The 16,820-nt window shown below is 50.8% G+C and overlaps 3 protein-coding genes across 3 annotated transcripts in view; all 3 read left to right on the top strand.

The window, feature by feature from the left end:
- The window catches only part of spir (spire type actin nucleation factor), a 105,924-nt gene extending 100,307 nt beyond the window's left edge, over positions 1-5,617 (top strand). Inside the window, exons 9-14 of the mRNA XM_029111500.1 lie at positions 998-1,131; positions 2,682-2,856; positions 3,700-3,908; positions 4,199-4,443; positions 4,639-4,773; positions 5,092-5,617. Of these exons, the coding sequence (XP_028967333.1) occupies positions 998-1,131; positions 2,682-2,856; positions 3,700-3,908; positions 4,199-4,443; positions 4,639-4,773; positions 5,092-5,449 (1,256 nt within the window). The 3' untranslated portion in view covers positions 5,450-5,617. The remainder of the gene's footprint in view (positions 1-997; positions 1,132-2,681; positions 2,857-3,699; positions 3,909-4,198; positions 4,444-4,638; positions 4,774-5,091) is intronic.
- Positions 5,618-7,151: 1,534 nt separating this feature from the next.
- LOC100899755 (uncharacterized) lies at positions 7,152-9,255 on the top strand. Its single transcript, XM_003743496.2, has 2 exons — positions 7,152-7,583; positions 7,690-9,255. Exons 1-2 carry the CDS (start codon positions 7,380-7,382, stop codon positions 8,905-8,907), a joined length of 1,422 nt encoding a protein of 473 aa, XP_003743544.1. The 5' UTR covers positions 7,152-7,379; the 3' UTR covers positions 8,908-9,255.
- A 1,149-nt stretch (positions 9,256-10,404) lies between these two features.
- Positions 10,405-16,299, top strand: LOC100902068 (TPPP family protein CG45057). The gene is made up of 5 exons (XM_003743434.1): positions 10,405-10,557; positions 14,327-14,561; positions 15,255-15,384; positions 15,684-15,779; positions 16,090-16,299. The coding sequence occupies exons 1-5, from the start codon at positions 10,536-10,538 to the stop codon at positions 16,174-16,176; spliced, it is 570 nt and encodes a 189-aa protein (XP_003743482.1). The 5' UTR covers positions 10,405-10,535; the 3' UTR covers positions 16,177-16,299.
- The last annotated feature ends 521 nt before the right edge of the window (positions 16,300-16,820 follow it).

Here is a 16,820-nt window from a genome sequence, read left to right as displayed (position 1 = left end):
GGTAAGGGCGATGAGATTGTAGTCGCGGACTCCCGGGTGATAACTCTCTAGCTCAAATCGATGTGAATGTTCCGAGCGCGACTCGGGAACTCACTGTCAATATTATGATAAGGCGGATTTCATCTGTCCGCGAGACAGACGTTTTCATGACCCTCTTCGAGGTCCAATCATCCGGGGTTCCAATCCGTTGTCTCCGATGCATTGAACTCGCATGGTTGTGCTCTTCTGAGTACAGGTTGCCGCAAAATGATTTTTGCAAAGAGGAGAAACATGTCAACGTTTCGGAACAATTCTGTCAACGTGCTTCGGACGCTCGAGTGAACTAGGGATGTCTCGGCTGTGATTCACCGGTTGCGTACAGGCGCGAATTCGATGGTTTTGAATTTTCTCCAGTGCAAACAGATATGCTTCATTTAGAATGGAAGAACGGGGCCGTGGCTTACGGCTCCCGGAGCCGGGAGCCAGATTCTCTTGGCGAAAAACTAATCAACGGAATTATCCTCGACCAAGTGGACATTGCTGCTGTCAAGTATTTTTTCTCCATGCGTTTCGTCACTCTATGGTCGCGGTCAAGAAATTCGTTCTGGTCACTGAGCTCAGTTTTTCGCGTTCGCATTGTGGGAGCAAATAGCAGCGACGACGACGAGTTGAGTGGTTGATGCTCGGTGCTTGCTGGGGATTCGGATGACTGCGGCGGGAGTAAGGGAAACGAGAAACGAGAGAAAAAGCTCAAAGCAAACTAAAGGGTCTAAAACTCGACGAAGCGGGGATGGAGGTTTTTTCTTGCCTACCGCGAAACCAATTCGCCGGTTTGACGCTTCGGTGGACATCTCACGACCTCATTTTTGAAATATCGCGGATCTGGACTCATTCCTCATACACGGATCAACAAAGACCACCATTCCTGCGTGAATCCACAGATTCCGCGATCTTGCTGCGATCATGATTTTCCCATCTTTACGGCACTTAGTCTTGACTCCTCTTCTGAAAATTCCAGGATCCGACACTTGCGGAGGGTTGTCACTCTCGTCAACAAACACGAATGACTCCGACGAGAGCTCACCGTCGTTCCAGAGTAAATCGCAGAACTTCAGCCAACGGAGACTCATCCATGTGGACCTCATGTTCTCGGTTAGTAAGGACTTCAATTTCAACTATTCGATGGCACACGGCTCTTCCATTGAATTTCGCAAGGTTTGGCACTCCGTTCGTGGGCTCCTTGAGCTCTGACCCTTCTCACGATGGTCAACATTCGAGCCGCGATTTAGGTTCCGATTTTCACTTCGTCTGAGAACGGACAGAAACACTGCTGGACTTTGTAACACTCGCCGCCATTCCGCGTGGCGAGTCACGTTCTCAACTTTGCAGTGTCGTGATCACGTGGTGCTAGGGTTATTTGCCGAACCCACATGTCGATCTGTGGCATTCGGCGCGACTCTGGATTCTCTTCTGGAGTCGGAGCTTTCCGTGCGGTCCCGAGAAATTCGACGAGAGGTCGAGACAGACGCGCAATTGTCCACGGGCTCACGAAGCAATTGTCGTCGTTCTAGAAAAGGAACCTTCAGAAATTTTGAGGGTTCATTTCGGAATTACCGTGGGCATCAGCGCTGACGGTAGCGATCGGGAAACGGGCGCATACAAGCCTTCATTCCACGGGTTTCTTCGCTATGATCCCGTAGCCTTCTTCCTTGACACGATCACCTCTGCTTCGGAAAACATTGGTTTCGTTTGATTTAGAATCGGTAGCTCGAACTCCCGTTCAATCAGAATAAAGTATCCCGTATGTTCCGGGCCCGGGCTTCTGGATGGGGTGTCAGAAATTGTCACTTTCCGTCCGGGATCCTTTCCCTCCTCTCAGATTTCCCCCTGATCTCGTCCAAATCGAATTCGTAATTCGAAAAATCATTAACCCGTATCGTGGTACGCGAATCTCGTTCTTGCATCGGAGTTTTTTGTTTTGATAGATATGTGCCGATTTTGGGGACTCAAGGAGTCAAAGCCGAGAGGTATTCTGTGCTTAGCTCATACTGACACCAATTTCGGAAAATTAATTCCTGTCCGCCTGAGAGAGGGTGTTTCTCGATCCGTTTCTGCCTTGGAATCTGAATGCATAATCTCTACGAGGCGGAGAGCCTCTTGAACGAGTCCATTCGATGCAAATTCCTCTCGGGCAATTTTCTAGGATAATGGTCGGGTCGGGTCCATCATCGTGGCTATCCGAATCCGTGAACGGCATTAGGTTAAAAATTACGCAAGGGCCGAGTCATGTAGCGTTCTCACGTAACCAGCCCGGAGTTGCAGCTTGTTAAAAGTTGGAAACAACTTCCCCCATCTGCGAAACAGCATTACACACGAATGCATTTATTTAGAACGACTTGCTCAATAGTTTGTATGGTAAGAAAGGAGCAATTCGGAATCAAGTGTCACAGCGATCTTCAAGCGTTGTTCCATCGCAAGTCCGCGGAAACGGTGATGAGAAGCTTTGACTAAAAATTCAGAATAAACACTCGAACGAAAGCCACTGAGACTGATTATGTCCAGCATCAACACAAGCTACAGCTTCTGGGTGTTGTCGCGAAACGGGGCTCGTCATGGGGTCAGGGTCGCTTTCGCAGCACCGGATTTGCCATTGGTCAAGCTCATTTTGTCCTGTTATATTAATTTTTCCTTCATTCCTCCAGGACGACGAGCTGGAGGACAGCGAAAGCGTTCTATCGGGATCTTCGCTCACGAAGCATCCATCAATCGAGTTCCTCAACCAGAGCCCGCTGTCAGAGCACCAGAGTCTTCCAGCCAATCTCAAGCGCCGTGCTTCACGACTGTCCTGGCAGCGGCCGAGCATCGCCAAAACAAGCGGTAAGAGGATTTCCACCTTCATTTGGATAGGTTTTGGGATTCCCTCAACTATCGAAGCATGATGGACACGAAGCACATAAACAAGCTCTCCATACCGCTGCCCTTGTTCACTGCTTCTCGTAAGAATGTAGGGGATGAGTCAGCCGGGTGGAACCATTACGCCGAATGCCAAAAAGCGTTCTTCCCGAAAACAAAACCAAGTGGTAGTCTCGTGTGCGTCTCTTCTTCTGTCGGTCCCCCATGTCAGAAGAGTCCCAGAAGAAGTTCTCTTACGCCCGAAGTAGCCTTGTATTCGGAGATTTGTTCCTGATACCTGTCTGCAAACCATCAGTTCTGACTCCTGGAAATGCGCTTTCCGATTCATTCAGCGATGTTTTCTGTTCGAGCCCCAACAAGCAACTCCCCTGTTTTGCCAGGGTTTCTTTCTTGGAAATCAGGGCATTCAGCCAATACACTTTGAAATTTCAATCATCCCTCAAAATAATGGATTCTGCCGCAGTCATTTGTGTCACGTCTTACCTATATACTTGTCTTTAACGCAGCGAAAGATTTCAAACCCCTCGCCTTGCATGCTTGGAATATTGGCGGCTTTGCCTATAGAGTCAGTGAGCTGGGAATTCGGTATCTCTTCCCTTGGGAGTTCGGAGTATTTCCTGGAAAATCGTGCCTCCAAAGAATAAGAAGGAAAACCGACGTCCCCTAGTCCCTCACGACGAATTCTCCGTCATCCACTAGCTAGATGTGAATCAGGAACCGCGAAGAGAACAATCCTCCCTTCCGCAGCTGAGGTTCCAAATCCCTGGAATTGAGGACTGACAGAAAGGGACGTTTCCCAAATTGCAGATTCGTCGATTGCTGTGCCTCCGCGTACCCGCAAGCTGTGGCGACGACATTCGATCGATGTGTGCGATGCGGAACATCAGGAAAAGCTGGTTAGGAGCGATCCGTTTAGGAAATCACTCCGTATTCGACACGAGGTCTGTCTAGACACGAAGACTTCGTCTGACACCAAAGATTCCGCGAACAACCGAAAAATCGCTATTGTAAATAAGGTAAGCATCGGCTCCCGGGAGGATGAGGAAAAGAGGATATTCGACTGCGGGCATCGAATTACCAACGGTCATTGAACGATCTATTTTCGAAAATCCCCACGCCGCCTGTTTCATAATAAGCGAGTCCCAATCGCATATTTACATCCGATTATGGTGCTGGTGGAGCTCGGGAGGCATTTCGAAAAGAACCGGGGGAGTTCCTCCGGAATCGGTCAGCCATACCACCGCGGAGTGGGCTCGCCCCGATCGAAACCGGTGAAATCGCTGAGAATCGAATTCTTGTGTTCCAGCAGCTGGAGTGCCTTTCTTTGACTCTTGAGGAGGTCGCTCACATACGCTCGGTGATGACGAAAGCTGAATTGGAGACCTTATTGGTGACTCCTCAGCTGTACGAGGACGTGGCCAAAAGCAAGGTGTGCTTCACCTGTAGGAAGAGCAGATTCAATGTTCTTTTTAGCAGGCCGATAAAGTGTCACCTCTGCGAACGAAGCGTCTGCGACAAGTGTTCCACCAAGATGCACATACCCACGCACAGGTGAGTCGGAAATCATCAGCTTCCTCACCGATATAGGCACAAACCTGAATATCGCGCTACACCGTCACTCATAGCCCAGGACAAGTCGACTTCCGATCGGGTCGAAGTTCGAACCAGGGCAACACCTCTAGAGAATTAATCATCGAATGACCTATTTGTCACCCCTCCAATCGATTTTCTTTCTTTCGTCGACAGATTCGACAGAATCCCTGTGTACATGTTGTCGCCGAGTACACCGCCAGAAGACTGTGCACCAGACGTTCCACTTCGTGAAAAGAAGAACCGTAAGAAGAAGGACGAGATTGAAAACGCCGTGCAGACATTCACAAGGTTCGTGGCATTTGAATGATTGTCGGCTGTGTCTGGATTGAGTAACAATGAAATTCGGACGTTCCCGCATCGTCTTTGTCAGATCTTGACCTCCACATCGTACGTTCTATTGGCGGTCCACTGAATATTGATGGCGCATTTGAAAGCTTCAGAAGACGGCATAGGTAGAACCATTGAGGCCATGCATTGGAACGCCGCCGGACTCATTGCTTCATACAAATAGATGTCTCGCTGTGTGTCCGTCGGCGGAGTCTTTCCTATTTGTATGGACGCCTTTAAGGATTCACTTCCTAAATCCACTTTACTCAAAACTTTCAGTGGGTCGGCGCCTTCGTCCCCGAACCTGAGTTCGAGAACCAACGGCTCGAACGTGACGACAGTGTGCCAAGAGGCAGATCTGGATTCCGTAACGCCAGAGCCCGACGATCCCGAGAAGAAGAAGAAATCGTGGCAGGACTCGATCTCGAAAGGACTCTTGAAAAGGCCTTCGATTCTACGGGTTCGGGCAAAGCTCCGAGGCTCGAAGACCCCGAGTCAAAGCGACGACGCGAAAAGCGATCTTTGCGAAAAACTCAAAGCACCGGTGTTGCCCGTGTGCCGCGATTGTAAATATCTTGTCCGGTCGATCATCCTCTCGAACCGGAATCCCATTGTGAAGAGCCACAGTGAAAACTGAGGCATCCTCTGATGGCGTTCGGGTTTCCGAGGAAATCGTTCATTTGTACATAGGAATATGGGTAGACATTGGCGTGAAAAAGGAGCATTCATCTCTCCTTCGGCGCCGATTATGATTTCGTGGTGCAATGCCGAGTGATCGGAATCATCATCTGTATCAGTAACGGTATATTGTGGATCCTCGATCACAAACTAGCAAGACCTACCCGCAGAAGGTTCCGGAACACGATAGCGTCGCTTGCTCGCTTGTATGCCGGGAAATTAGCGAATGCCATGAAATTCGTTGTATTAAATTCCTTATGTGATGCTCCCCAGCTCGGGCTTGATCGTGATGTCCGATGGCGATATCATGACTACTTCCCGACGCTCTTCTATTGTATAGGGAAGCGAGCTTTCCCTTGGAGGGTGACGATCGAGGCGTAATATATTCTACTTTTAGCCTACGAGAGACAGACAGAATAGCGTGTGACGTATTCAGACAGAGCGTAGAACCATCTTCATTGGCATGGAATAATATGATCAATAAAACGTAATACTGCTAACTGAACTAAACGGCATTCCTTGATAACATCTGATGGATTATTAGAGGTTTCAAGTGTCCATAACTTGGACATGCTTTCCGAAATTTTTGCCGGGATCATACCCGGAACGTCGCGTAAGTCAAGATTCGGGCGCCGCCGCGCCGCACAATTTCTGATCCGCCGCAGAGCGGAAAGGACAATAAGAGCCCCAAACTGAGATATGCAAATGTCGTGAGCCTGGATGAGTCTTGAAAAGTTGCTCGGCTCCATGCCTTGCGAGTAGGATCAGCTCCTGCTAACAATAAGCCGAACGAAGGGACTCTGAGCAACTATCTTGAAACTCATAGGTTCGCCATGAGCTCATGGCTGATGTTCTCTGTCGTCTTCTTTGCCTTTGCTAACCTTGTTCCTGCAAAGTATATGCACGGCAGGTTCCGCCCTGAGGACGGCGGCGATTGTCACGCACCGCGACGTCGATCCCACCAAAGTGAGCCAATGGCTTGACGAGATAATTCATAGCAATGCTTTTACCGCGACCGATGCGTGAGTCTCGTTCGTGGGCTGAGTCATGCAGCCGAAGTTTCAGCCGTAGGTCTAGGATAATGAGTCATGCTTGGGTCAACTGCGCCGCGTTGCGCCAAGGTTTCGGGAGCAGTAATGAAGAAAGAACTCGATCTGCGAGGCGATTTCGCCATCGGGATGACTCACCTGCCCTCTTCCGAGGCTGATCCGGGAATTCATCTCATCGGGAGCTCTTATTCTAAATAAATGCTGTGAATGATCCACAGCCTGAAAACTAAACCATATTCAATGGGTTTCTAATTCTCCAGGATTCATTTCCTGGAGACAGGGAAATTTTCGCCAGAGGACCTTGCCAGGATTCTGGAAGCTCGCGAAGTTCCGCGGAGCCCTTTGCGTTTCTGTAATGGCAGTCCGCCGATTGAACGGCTGTCCCTTTGCCCCGCGAGTCTCCACCCCTGTTCACCGTACGCCGTAGCGTCCTTCCACGAGCTTCGTTTTCTGTCGCTTCATAGATAAAAATCAGACGCCGTGAAGTTGTCCTCATGACATCTCAATCCACTCCATGTGTCACGTCGGCCCGAAGAGTGCGGGCGTGCCTCAAGTTCGTGGAACATCGCATGCACGTGTGCTAGTGGTCACGCTTTCATCGACCGCAGGGGCCGGGTTGTTTTGATTGCCGGGCGGTGAATCCTCCAGAGTTGCCTCCTGCTGAAGGGACCATGGAAGTTCTCGTTTGATCGAACACAGACGAGCAGGGGCCCCCACCCAGGACGAATTCTTCCGAGAGACGGGTCGCGGAGCGCTTATCCTGAGAGACCACCCTCCAGTCGGCCGAAGGAGGGATTTCGAACTCCTCGGATTCATCGAACACGCGACGAGGACGCCACAATGATGAAGGTTCAGGCCGACTGTGAGATCTCCTTCGAGCAGGTGGTGCTTTTGGTCAGGCATGTGTGCCGGATTTCAGGCTCCGTCACCCAGAAAACCTTCCATGAGTATTTTCCCCATCTCGAGGACGAGACCATCGAACGCATCCTGGAGATTTTGCTCGAAACCCGTCACATTCAGAAAGGCGAGAAAGGAAAATATACGGTCAGTCACCGCATACACTTAATTATTTTTGTTATCAGTTGAGCATTACTATCCTGCTTCACCGACGTCACCCGCCCGTACTCATTATGCTCCCGGTTCTTTGCAGTTCGTAGACATCGAGGAGAGCGTAGAAACCGGAGATTTGGACAAAGAGCTCGAAGTCCTATCCAAACTCAAACAGATCTATGTCGAAGGCTTGGCTGGGAAAGTCTGTCCCCCCGAGTGCAGCATCACGCCCGCTCGAGACCCGGGGGCCAGACCGAGAAGCACTTCTTCGGCGTCGACATTCGAGTCGAACGGATTCGGGTCCCTCAGAAGATCCCAGGAAGCTCAATTACAGAGACGAATTTCGTTCACCAGTCGTGCGAAGAACACGCAACGCTTCACGAGAGGTGCGCGGAAATCTTCTCTGAACGATTTGTCGATGCTAAGTGACGATTCCGGATACCATTTTTCCCCTGACCATGGTAAGCCTGGAAACAAAGAATTGATGGAAATCAAAACCATGGCCAGATGCCCCGATTTCGCTGGGCGAGGGAATAGCTCGGAAGGCGAGTTCGAGAGCAGAGCGAGGAGCCCTCCGCCAGAACTCAATCAGACCTTCTCCCCACGGAGAGAAACGGCTTTTTACCGTGCTCTCGGCGCAAATCCACAAGATCTCGATTCGAGTCGCTGTGAAGACCCCTCTTCTGACGAAGACGGCATAGCTCCATACGATCTCTCGTCATGTCTCGCCGCTCTTGAGCTCGAATCTATTGAAGAGAGGCAACCGCCACCTCGGAGAGAAGCGGAGCTCTCCGCGGGATCCACGTCGACGCAAGGAGATACCGAGCCGAAGATCGAGGCCGCGGATTCCGGAGCGTGTAGATCAAATGCGAATCCCATTCCGAAAGAATCATCGCCCATTCCCTTAAACAGCAAGTCAATGCAAGGGAAGCCATCGGGCGCCTCAGGAAAATCAGCAAATCTCCAGGTGCACTTCGACGAAAGCTCCCGCTCTGCTGTGCCTCGCGTTCGCGATGCATTCCATTGGACCAAGCCAGATACCGAGCGAGAATTGGAAGATCCATGCGAAGCCCTTGAAGCATATTGTTCGTCTCATGCTTTAAAACCGCCGGCCTATTCGCTGACATATATGCCGCTCGAAGAAGTGTACTATTGCATGGTTTTTGTCGGGAGGTCAAGTTTCTTATCGTATCCGATAAGCTCGAAAACCGAGAAAAGAGCTCGAGAGGTGGCTGCCGAAAAAGCCGTCAGGAAACTCGGTGTCACTGCTCAGATGGTTGCCGACGGAATAATATCGGAGCCACGGAATGAAAAGTGATTGAATCACCTAGATATGATCGAGTCGATGCGCGAATTCCGTGAATTGGTCTTCAAAAGTTGGTTTTCTTCGGGAATCTCATAAGAGCCTGTCATATTCCTTCGAGGCTCCGCGATCGAAGAAGCGTACCGCCTGTAGAGCTTACCACGCTCCTCTCGAGATCGCTTCGCCGTTGAGGGAATGGAGTGAACGTCGGAACAGATACTCGCACCTTTGATCGTGATCGACAAATATGTGGATATTTTTAAATGCGAAACTTTTATCAATTGAGTAACTTAAGGATTGATTGGAAACATTTTTCGGCGGAGCTCGATCGGACGCGCTCGAAATAAACTTGCTGAAGTGGAACGTTCTGAAGATCTTACCAACGAAAGCTCCAACCATGATTCGTCTTTCGGGGCTGATCCCGTTCGAGTTCGTCTGATGAGAACCAGACGTATTTGGATTTTACGATTCAGGAGAGATCAGGAATCGAGGATTCACTCGCCTTATACATTCACTCTCTTCGCAGAGCATTTCATAAAGCAAACAACCGCTCCGGTATCTTCGGTAGGCTTGCTTCTTTCGCCTGTGTCCGTTAGGGTCTCGGATTTGGGAGGAAGCTACGGGGCGCGACGCCGCAGAACCTCCTCGAAAGTCGTCCACTCCGATGCCCGATGGAGTGGAATCCGTCGCGAATCTCTCTACTCTTTCAAACCTGGAAGTAACGCCTCCAGATCCGCTTCCGATGATGCTTGGCACTCGGGCTTTCCAGCTTTTGTGAATTCTCGCGCCCCAGATGGCGGCGAGATCCTCGGAGCTGTGGCGAGGAGCTACAGCAGTAGCGCTATGTTTCGTTCCTCACAGCATAAGAAACGCGAGACGTTCGTGTACGTGGCCCCCGGCCCGGGAGTAGAACTCGGTCACAGGGCTGTGATCCTTGATGCTCGATTGACTTTTTTGAACGGAAGAGGTTCCTTCTGGAGTGGAATCCGCTGATATCCCCTCCGGCAGATAGATCGATAACTCTTTACATCAAGATGTGCGCCATTTCCTATGTTCCATGGGTCCAGGTTCTATTCGGGGCGTCCCACATTACTTAAGTATACGGCGACGAGGGAGCGGAGACCCGAATGCCTGAAGGGAACGAGTATGGATCACCTCGGCATCGAGGCACGAAATCAATGCGGAAGAGAGCGCCTCAACGAAACGGGAATGGTTTTAGATTTCTCTCAATGATCCGCGTTTCATCATTCTGTGATATATGACGGCAATTTTTCCGGCGATAGGAATTTCTGCGGGAGCGGCGGAAAAGCGAACTCATTCACCCCAGGAGATTGGTTACCAATGAAGATGGATCGCAGGGGATGCCCTTTAGCTCATTCATCGACTTGAGATATACAAATTTGTTATCTGCACTCCGTACGCCCCTACGGTGCTATAACGCGCAGTCCATGATACCTTCGCTTGACCCTTTCCAGTGAGCAAGTGAACGCCTCTCCCGCGCTGTGCGAACGTCAGGCATCCTGGAAAACTTTCATCTCTGGTAGCGGTGCGCCTTAGTTGATCTCCAGACTATTTGTGAACGGAGCTACATTTTTCTCATATATTCATCGAGAACTCAGCGGTGACATTTGTGCGAAAACCGGATGTCATCTTCCCCGGACTCAGGTTAGTCTGCCGACTGGGACTTTAGTCTCGAAACACCGGGTTCTCCGTACCTCATGCAGAGTCAAGTCGATTACTTTCATGAGGACATCCATTTTGTCGAGGGAAATCTTCGGTCCTGGCTCCGGAGTACTCATAGATGGCGCCCATTGAATCATCATCGATTACTATCATTACTCGCCGTTTCTCAGTCGGCACGGGAGGCTCTCTTCATATTGTAGGTATCTTTGCCATCATCTCGCGGGTTGACCTGTTCATTTTCGGCGGGGGATTTAGGGGCCCCTCGACATGAAAAGCGACAGCGACGACAGCCATCCCCCAGAAAGTCATCTCTGTCTGACACCGCGACGTTTCCATCGAGCGCTTCGGCGCCATTGAATAGCGCGCTGCGACTCCGCCGTCCGACTGATTCAATCGCTGATCAGCCAAGAACGGTATCTAGAAAGTTCGTGTGGAACTTGATGTGGCGGAACCGATCACTGAACCCCGCGGCTCCGGCAACAGCGATGACGATGAACCGTGGAGAATTGGGCCTATGAATTTTTCGAAGGGTACTGCACGGAATGTCCATCTACAAGGCCATGAGATGATTTTGTGACTCGCCTGGGGATCTTCGACAACGTGTTTTCAATCCCCGTGAGCGTGTGTGACAGAGTTGCGAGCGGCTGCCGCCCCCTGGAGACTGTCGTCATGGTGTGACATTTTCGTTACGGAACTAGTCTCGGAAGACAGTCTGCTGTACCAGTTTCACGTGACCTCGAATGGTCACGGCGCGTATTGAGCCTGACATCTATGTAGCATCGCCAAACGAAACGAGCCAGCGCCCTCTGTCAATGACTGGCTGCCTAGCGCGCTCGATTGGTGGATTCGAGCTGTGTGATTCATTAGGTCGTTCTGTGTTCCCGCAAGCCACGGACTGAATATTCCAGCTCCCCGCAATACGAAAGTAAATATCGGCACCGCTTGTGAGAGTGTAGGACGATGGGGGAATTCTAATTAGGAAGCTTCATTCGCAACTGTCAGAGCGTTTCCCCACACTGAAGGAAATCTTCCTCGTCTCATTCGCCAACGACACGGGCTACCACAATTTCAGAACCAGGCGGTAGTGACAGCGACAATATTTCGCTTCTTTTGCTGATGCTTCAAGAATTGCTGAGTTCGCAAAACGGTTCTCAGAGCGGGGCGAAGGTAACGCGAGGGCGTTGGTCACGTTTGAAACATAGCTCGTTTTCCGAGCACGGCCAGAATTTCACTTCAGAAGGCGGGAATCCGACACCTGTTTCTACTCCACCGTTTGTGTTTGGGTACAATCAATTCTAACCTCGAGCAGGTCGACCTCTTCTCTCGTAGTACCGTTGTCCTCGTCAGGGTCACCACCGACGAATCGTCCGGTGGTCGGCAGGTTTGACCCTTATCGTCGAAGCGGGTGACTCAGAAAATCCGTGGAAGACCGCTTTCACTCTGTGAGCTTCGTGATGGCAGAGGTCGGTGCTGAGACGGAACTCAGCATTTTCTTGAAAGTTCCCGTCATCTTTTCCCTCAAGTCTTCCGTCAGGTTCTCCATCACGCTTCCATTCAGAAATCCGGTGAGGGTTGATAGGGATGATCGGATCCCATGACATGGATCGAGCTCCTGTCGCAATAACCCTCCGGGAACTCTCGGTACGTCGAAATTCGGCTTTTGACGAGCTCAAACCAGATCCAGCCCAGAAAACCTGATCGTTTGCTCCAGGGTCAATTTCGAATGATTGAATCGAACCATCTTTCAACTCGGAGGTCGATAGAAGAGCGAGCTAGCAAGCAAGCGAGCGGGCAACGGATGAGTCAGAGATACGCCGCGCCGTGGCGGGTCTTATTCCGTCAGACTTGTCGACAATGCGGCTATTTTCGTCCGGCACCTTACGTTTCGCTGAGGCTACGCTGTGTCGAAGGTCGACCTGTTGGAAGTCCACGACGTCGGCAGCATCGACTTTCGTATTTCCGTGACGGTTCTCGCTGTCATCGGTAGCCCCCACCCATGTACTTACGCGGCAGGGCGAGGCTTCAGCCGAATCGTCACGGCTTCCGAGACGCGCCCATCTGGAGCAGGTGCGAGAATGAAGGCTGTGGCAACTACCGCCTTATAAAACAACCTGGTCCTAGTCCTGGAAGTTCTTCGCCTAAAAACCAGATACAAGCGATGAAGCGATGCGAAATGCGGCCGTCTTCAGAAGGGCCTTTTCAGAAGCTTATTCTTCGAAGCGTGCTTCCAAATGCAGAAATCGAAAATGACCAGGCTTTGAGCCCACGGTGCGTTGCCCCGTAAAAATCGACTCCGAGCTCGGTGTTTGTGCGCGGTGAGCTCAGTGAGGGTTAGAGAAGACTATGCAAATGACGAACCGGAACTTCCTGGATACGATCCTCAGAGTGTCGTAAGCTCGAGACTTTCCTTCATGAAGGGAACCTTGGAGGGAGAAATCCGTCAGTCGAGCCCTGAAGAGGGATTATCAAAAGGGAAAAAGCCGCGCGGGGAGTAACCAGCATGGGAAAATATAACACCGTTGCAGCGAGCGGAACGGAGCGGACTCGCGCTCCATTACATGCGCTGTGAGGTCGGGGTTCAAGCTTGCAAGAGCCTCGACTTCGACTCTCCAGGCGGCTCCCCGATCGGCACTGCGCGAGCGCATCGTTCCTCCGCTCGAAGCTTTGCGTTTGTTTATAACGGCTCTTCCGTGGCTGAGTACTGTTCGAGTAAGAAGACTTCGATCTCGGGCCTCAACAAGTTATTCATCGAAATTCTGGTACGTATTGCAAACGTGAAGTATCTCATTCCCGGAAACATTTTTGGTGCGACACGGGTATTTCGGCGTAATTTATCCGGGCTTCGCGATCCGCTCTCCTGGAATGATCCCGCGAAATTGCGCCGCTCGAAATCGAATGCCATCGAGTTCCTGGATCCTGAGGCGTATAGACTCCACAATCTCGAATTTTGAGAAGAGAGACTGCGCTTGACCCTGATTTCGCGGGCCAAGTTCGATTTCGAGTCCCAGGAGTCTCACGAGTAGGCGCGGTCTCCGGGGAAGAGGTGGCGACTCGGTGGAATGACTCATTCCAGCCGTTGGACGGGATGGCTGCCAGCCTTTAGCGATAGCTCCCGCTCACCTTGGGGATTATTGTAACTTCCGAATCCAGATTACGCTCGCGGCGTGCGGAGGAACCAGTTATCTTTGGAGAAAGCTTCCCGAGGCAAACCGATATCGAACACATCGAAGCGGATTCAGGTCATTCGATATGTCGGCGATCGAGTGAATCGATAAGAGTTGCGGCCTTGGCCAACTTCCTGCATGACGGTGCGGATTCCGGTTCCGACATCTCGGAGCTTTCGTGCATGGCCACTATGAATGCTAGAGTTTGACGACTCGAATCCCTTTATGGAACCGCGGAAACATAGCAGTAAATCTTCGGTAGAGTGATTGTCCCCTTACATTGCTCGAACGCGAGGGTGGAATCCCCATCGGCTTACTCTTTATAGAATAAGGGTCGTAAAAATTCGTGTTCGTCAAACGTTTCTGACTTCACAGGCGACTTTGGTAGAGGAGGTAAGACTCGGGGACCTGTTTCGATTCAAAAATATAGTCCGAGCCGCTTATGCGAGAGAGAAAAAAGGAAGAAGTCGGCGGCCGCCTAGATTTCGCGCTGGTCTATCGCTAACACTAGAGTCAACGCTACGCGAGAGGGGTAGTGCGATCCCCGAACTTCCTCGACTCACCTCAGTTTCCTTTCTTCTCTACAGCAATGAGTGATGACGCGAGACCTGCATCGGCATCTGCCGGATCCCCACCCGCAGATGGGGAAACGCCGTCATTCCAGGAGCAATTCAAAAGTTTCGCCAAGTTCGGAGACTCAAAATCGACTGGCGACGCGATAACGCTATCGAACTCTGACAAGTGGTTCAAGCAGAGCAAGGTCATCGATGGGAAAAAAATTACAACCACCGATACCGGTATCTACTTCAAGAAGATTGCCAAGTGAGTCCGATCTCTTCCCTGCAGATTACGATATATCCTTCTTCTGACGCTGAGTATTGTTCTTCCTCTCGAGCTCTGGGCCCCTGAACGAGGATGTCAGCCCCCTCGAGCCCTCAGTGAGCACGCGCGCGCAATGAATGCGAGAATCTTGGGATGTTCGACCTTAGCTTAGGCGGAGTCGATCATTGATGGGCTGTGGCCACCGCGCTGGCGAGAACCCTTGGGATGAGAAGAGACAGCAAGGTGCATACCCAATCCTGACCAACAGTGCGCTACCTCATACAAGGCTGGTTTCTTCAATCACTGGTGCTCGGCGGTGGGGTGGGTCCGTCCATCACCTGTGCTAATTTATCGGGTCATAACCACCGGCGATCCGCCTCATGCGTCGGCTTAGTCGACCAATAAGACTCGACGGTACTACCATTTGCCATCGCTTTTAACCCAGGGGGAATATACTCGGACCTCGGGCTATCTCGAGACTCGAGATGTCGAAGGAAAATGGAGCCTGGGGAAACTTGCGAAAACCGAATAATTCTCCTCCACGGAATCTCGAGCTGAAGAATCGTCAATGGTCCAAAGTGACCACGATTTCTCCCCAAGTTTCCCTTAGCGGAGGTTTCTTCTGTGCAAGGATACATCCCACGACAGAGCGTGGAACGGAATCAACCATAAATTTTTCCTTCTTTCCTGCAGGACAAAAAAAGCTCTCACGCAGAAAGAGTACGAACAGTTCTTGGACGAAATCGCGAAGAACAAGAAGGTTCCCCTAGAAGAAATTAAACAGAAGCTGTGCGCGTGCGGACCGCCGGCAACGAGAATTCAGGTAAAAATAATCAGTCGATACATCGATACTATTTGCCGCTCTTCGAGGGACAACGTCTCTCCATGGACCCTGTTGCCACTGCGGATGAGTTGGTTGATAGCCGGATGTTCTATAAATTGAAGAGTCATAGTCCGCTCGGGCTTTCAAAGCAGACGGGCGTCCACTTTGGTGCGTGACCCACTTTCGTGGGGGTCAAGGCCGTCGAGGCCGCGATGCGACCGCGCACTTCTCTGAAAGCCGGTCCTCACCACCGTGGATGGTCGAATTCATCACGTACATAGGAACCATTTTTTCTACAGAGCGCTACGGCAACGGGTGCGGTCGCTAGACTCACGGACCATACCAAATATACGGGGACCCACAAGCAAAGATTCGACGATACCGGTAAAGGAAAGGTATAATGCCCAGTGCTCATCATGGCAGCAACCAATCTCGCCTCACGATTCATCCCTGATTTTGAATCATTCCCTCACTTCCGACCTATCCCACACCTCGGCACGTACCACCAATTTTTTCTCGGTGTCAATTCTGCACGATGTTCGTCATAGAAACCTCAGGAATCTCCCGAAACATGTAGAAATGTCAACGTATTAATAATGAGGCACAGTATTCTACGGAAGACGTAAAAGCATGGGCCTCTGTCGCTTCATTTCCGCTCTCCGCATTCTGTTGCCTCTAACTCTGTGACTAAATGTTCGCCCGCAGGGTAAAGAAGGACGCGTGGATCCCCCCAAAGACTCAGGATACGTCTCGGGCTACAAAGAGGAAGGCACCTATGACTCCACCCACTAGAATACGTCTACGGGGGCCGTTTCTGTCATCTGTTCCAATAGCGACATCCTTATTCTGTTGACTGAGCTTCACATCGTTGTCTCCCTCACCTCGTGGACTGTACATAAAATAATCAAATTCTCCTTACTCACTCCCTCTCCGCACCAGGAGGGTGATTACTAATTACCTAGCTGATTTTTCTTGCCCCTCACCCAGCGATGTTTCTAGTTATCGATGAGCACTCCATAGGAGTAGGATGGATGTCGGCCTCCAATGCTAACAAAAGACCCCGGCGGAGCTATCATTATGGCTCTCTTCAATCGACGATGCGCTTGTAAAAACGTCACACCGTTCGGGTATTTGGCACACTTTTGCAGTAGAGGGTTTCCGATACCTCTATTTCACGTCTGTTTTGTCAGGTCCGAGCGTATCTTAAGACGTCGAGTGAAAATGAAATCGAATCATGAGAGAATTTCGACTCATGAGCCTCTGGGGGTTAATCTACGCGGGGATTTTGCGGTCGAGTATGAGCAAAGAGCATACAGCGCATAAGATCTGCTTGTGTATACAACATTTGATGCGTGGAAGGTTACGGATGAATCAGTAGAATATGACTGACTGAGCTGGAAAATTTCCTAGAGGAATGGTTAGAACCCTCAATAATG

The sequence above is a fragment of the Galendromus occidentalis genome, unplaced genomic scaffold (assembly GCF_000255335.2).
Source record: "Galendromus occidentalis unplaced genomic scaffold, Mocc_1.1 scf7180000077446, whole genome shotgun sequence".
Classification (NCBI taxonomy): domain Eukaryota; kingdom Metazoa; phylum Arthropoda; class Arachnida; order Mesostigmata; family Phytoseiidae; genus Galendromus; species Galendromus occidentalis.
This window is presented reverse-complemented; position numbering and strand designations above follow the sequence as displayed.

What these genes read in the sequence shown, in the direction of transcription:
- LOC100899755 (XM_003743496.2), top strand. Translation starts at nt 7,380, where the DNA reads ATGATGAAGGTTCAGGCCGACTGTGAGATCTCCTTCGAGCAGGTGGTG. An exon ending in GCGAGAAAGGAAAATATACG is followed by an intron (nt 7,584 to 7,689) that starts GTCAGTCACCGC and finishes GGTTCTTTGCAG; the next exon opens with TTCGTAGACATCGAGGAGAG.
- LOC100902068 (XM_003743434.1), top strand. Translation starts at nt 10,536, where the DNA reads ATGTCATCTTCCCCGGACTCAG. An exon ending in TACTTCAAGAAGATTGCCAA is followed by an intron (nt 14,562 to 15,254) that starts GTGAGTCCGATC and finishes TCTTTCCTGCAG; the next exon opens with GACAAAAAAAGCTCTCACGC. An exon ending in ACGATACCGGTAAAGGAAAG is followed by an intron (nt 15,780 to 16,089) that starts GTATAATGCCCA and finishes GTTCGCCCGCAG; the next exon opens with GGTAAAGAAGGACGCGTGGA.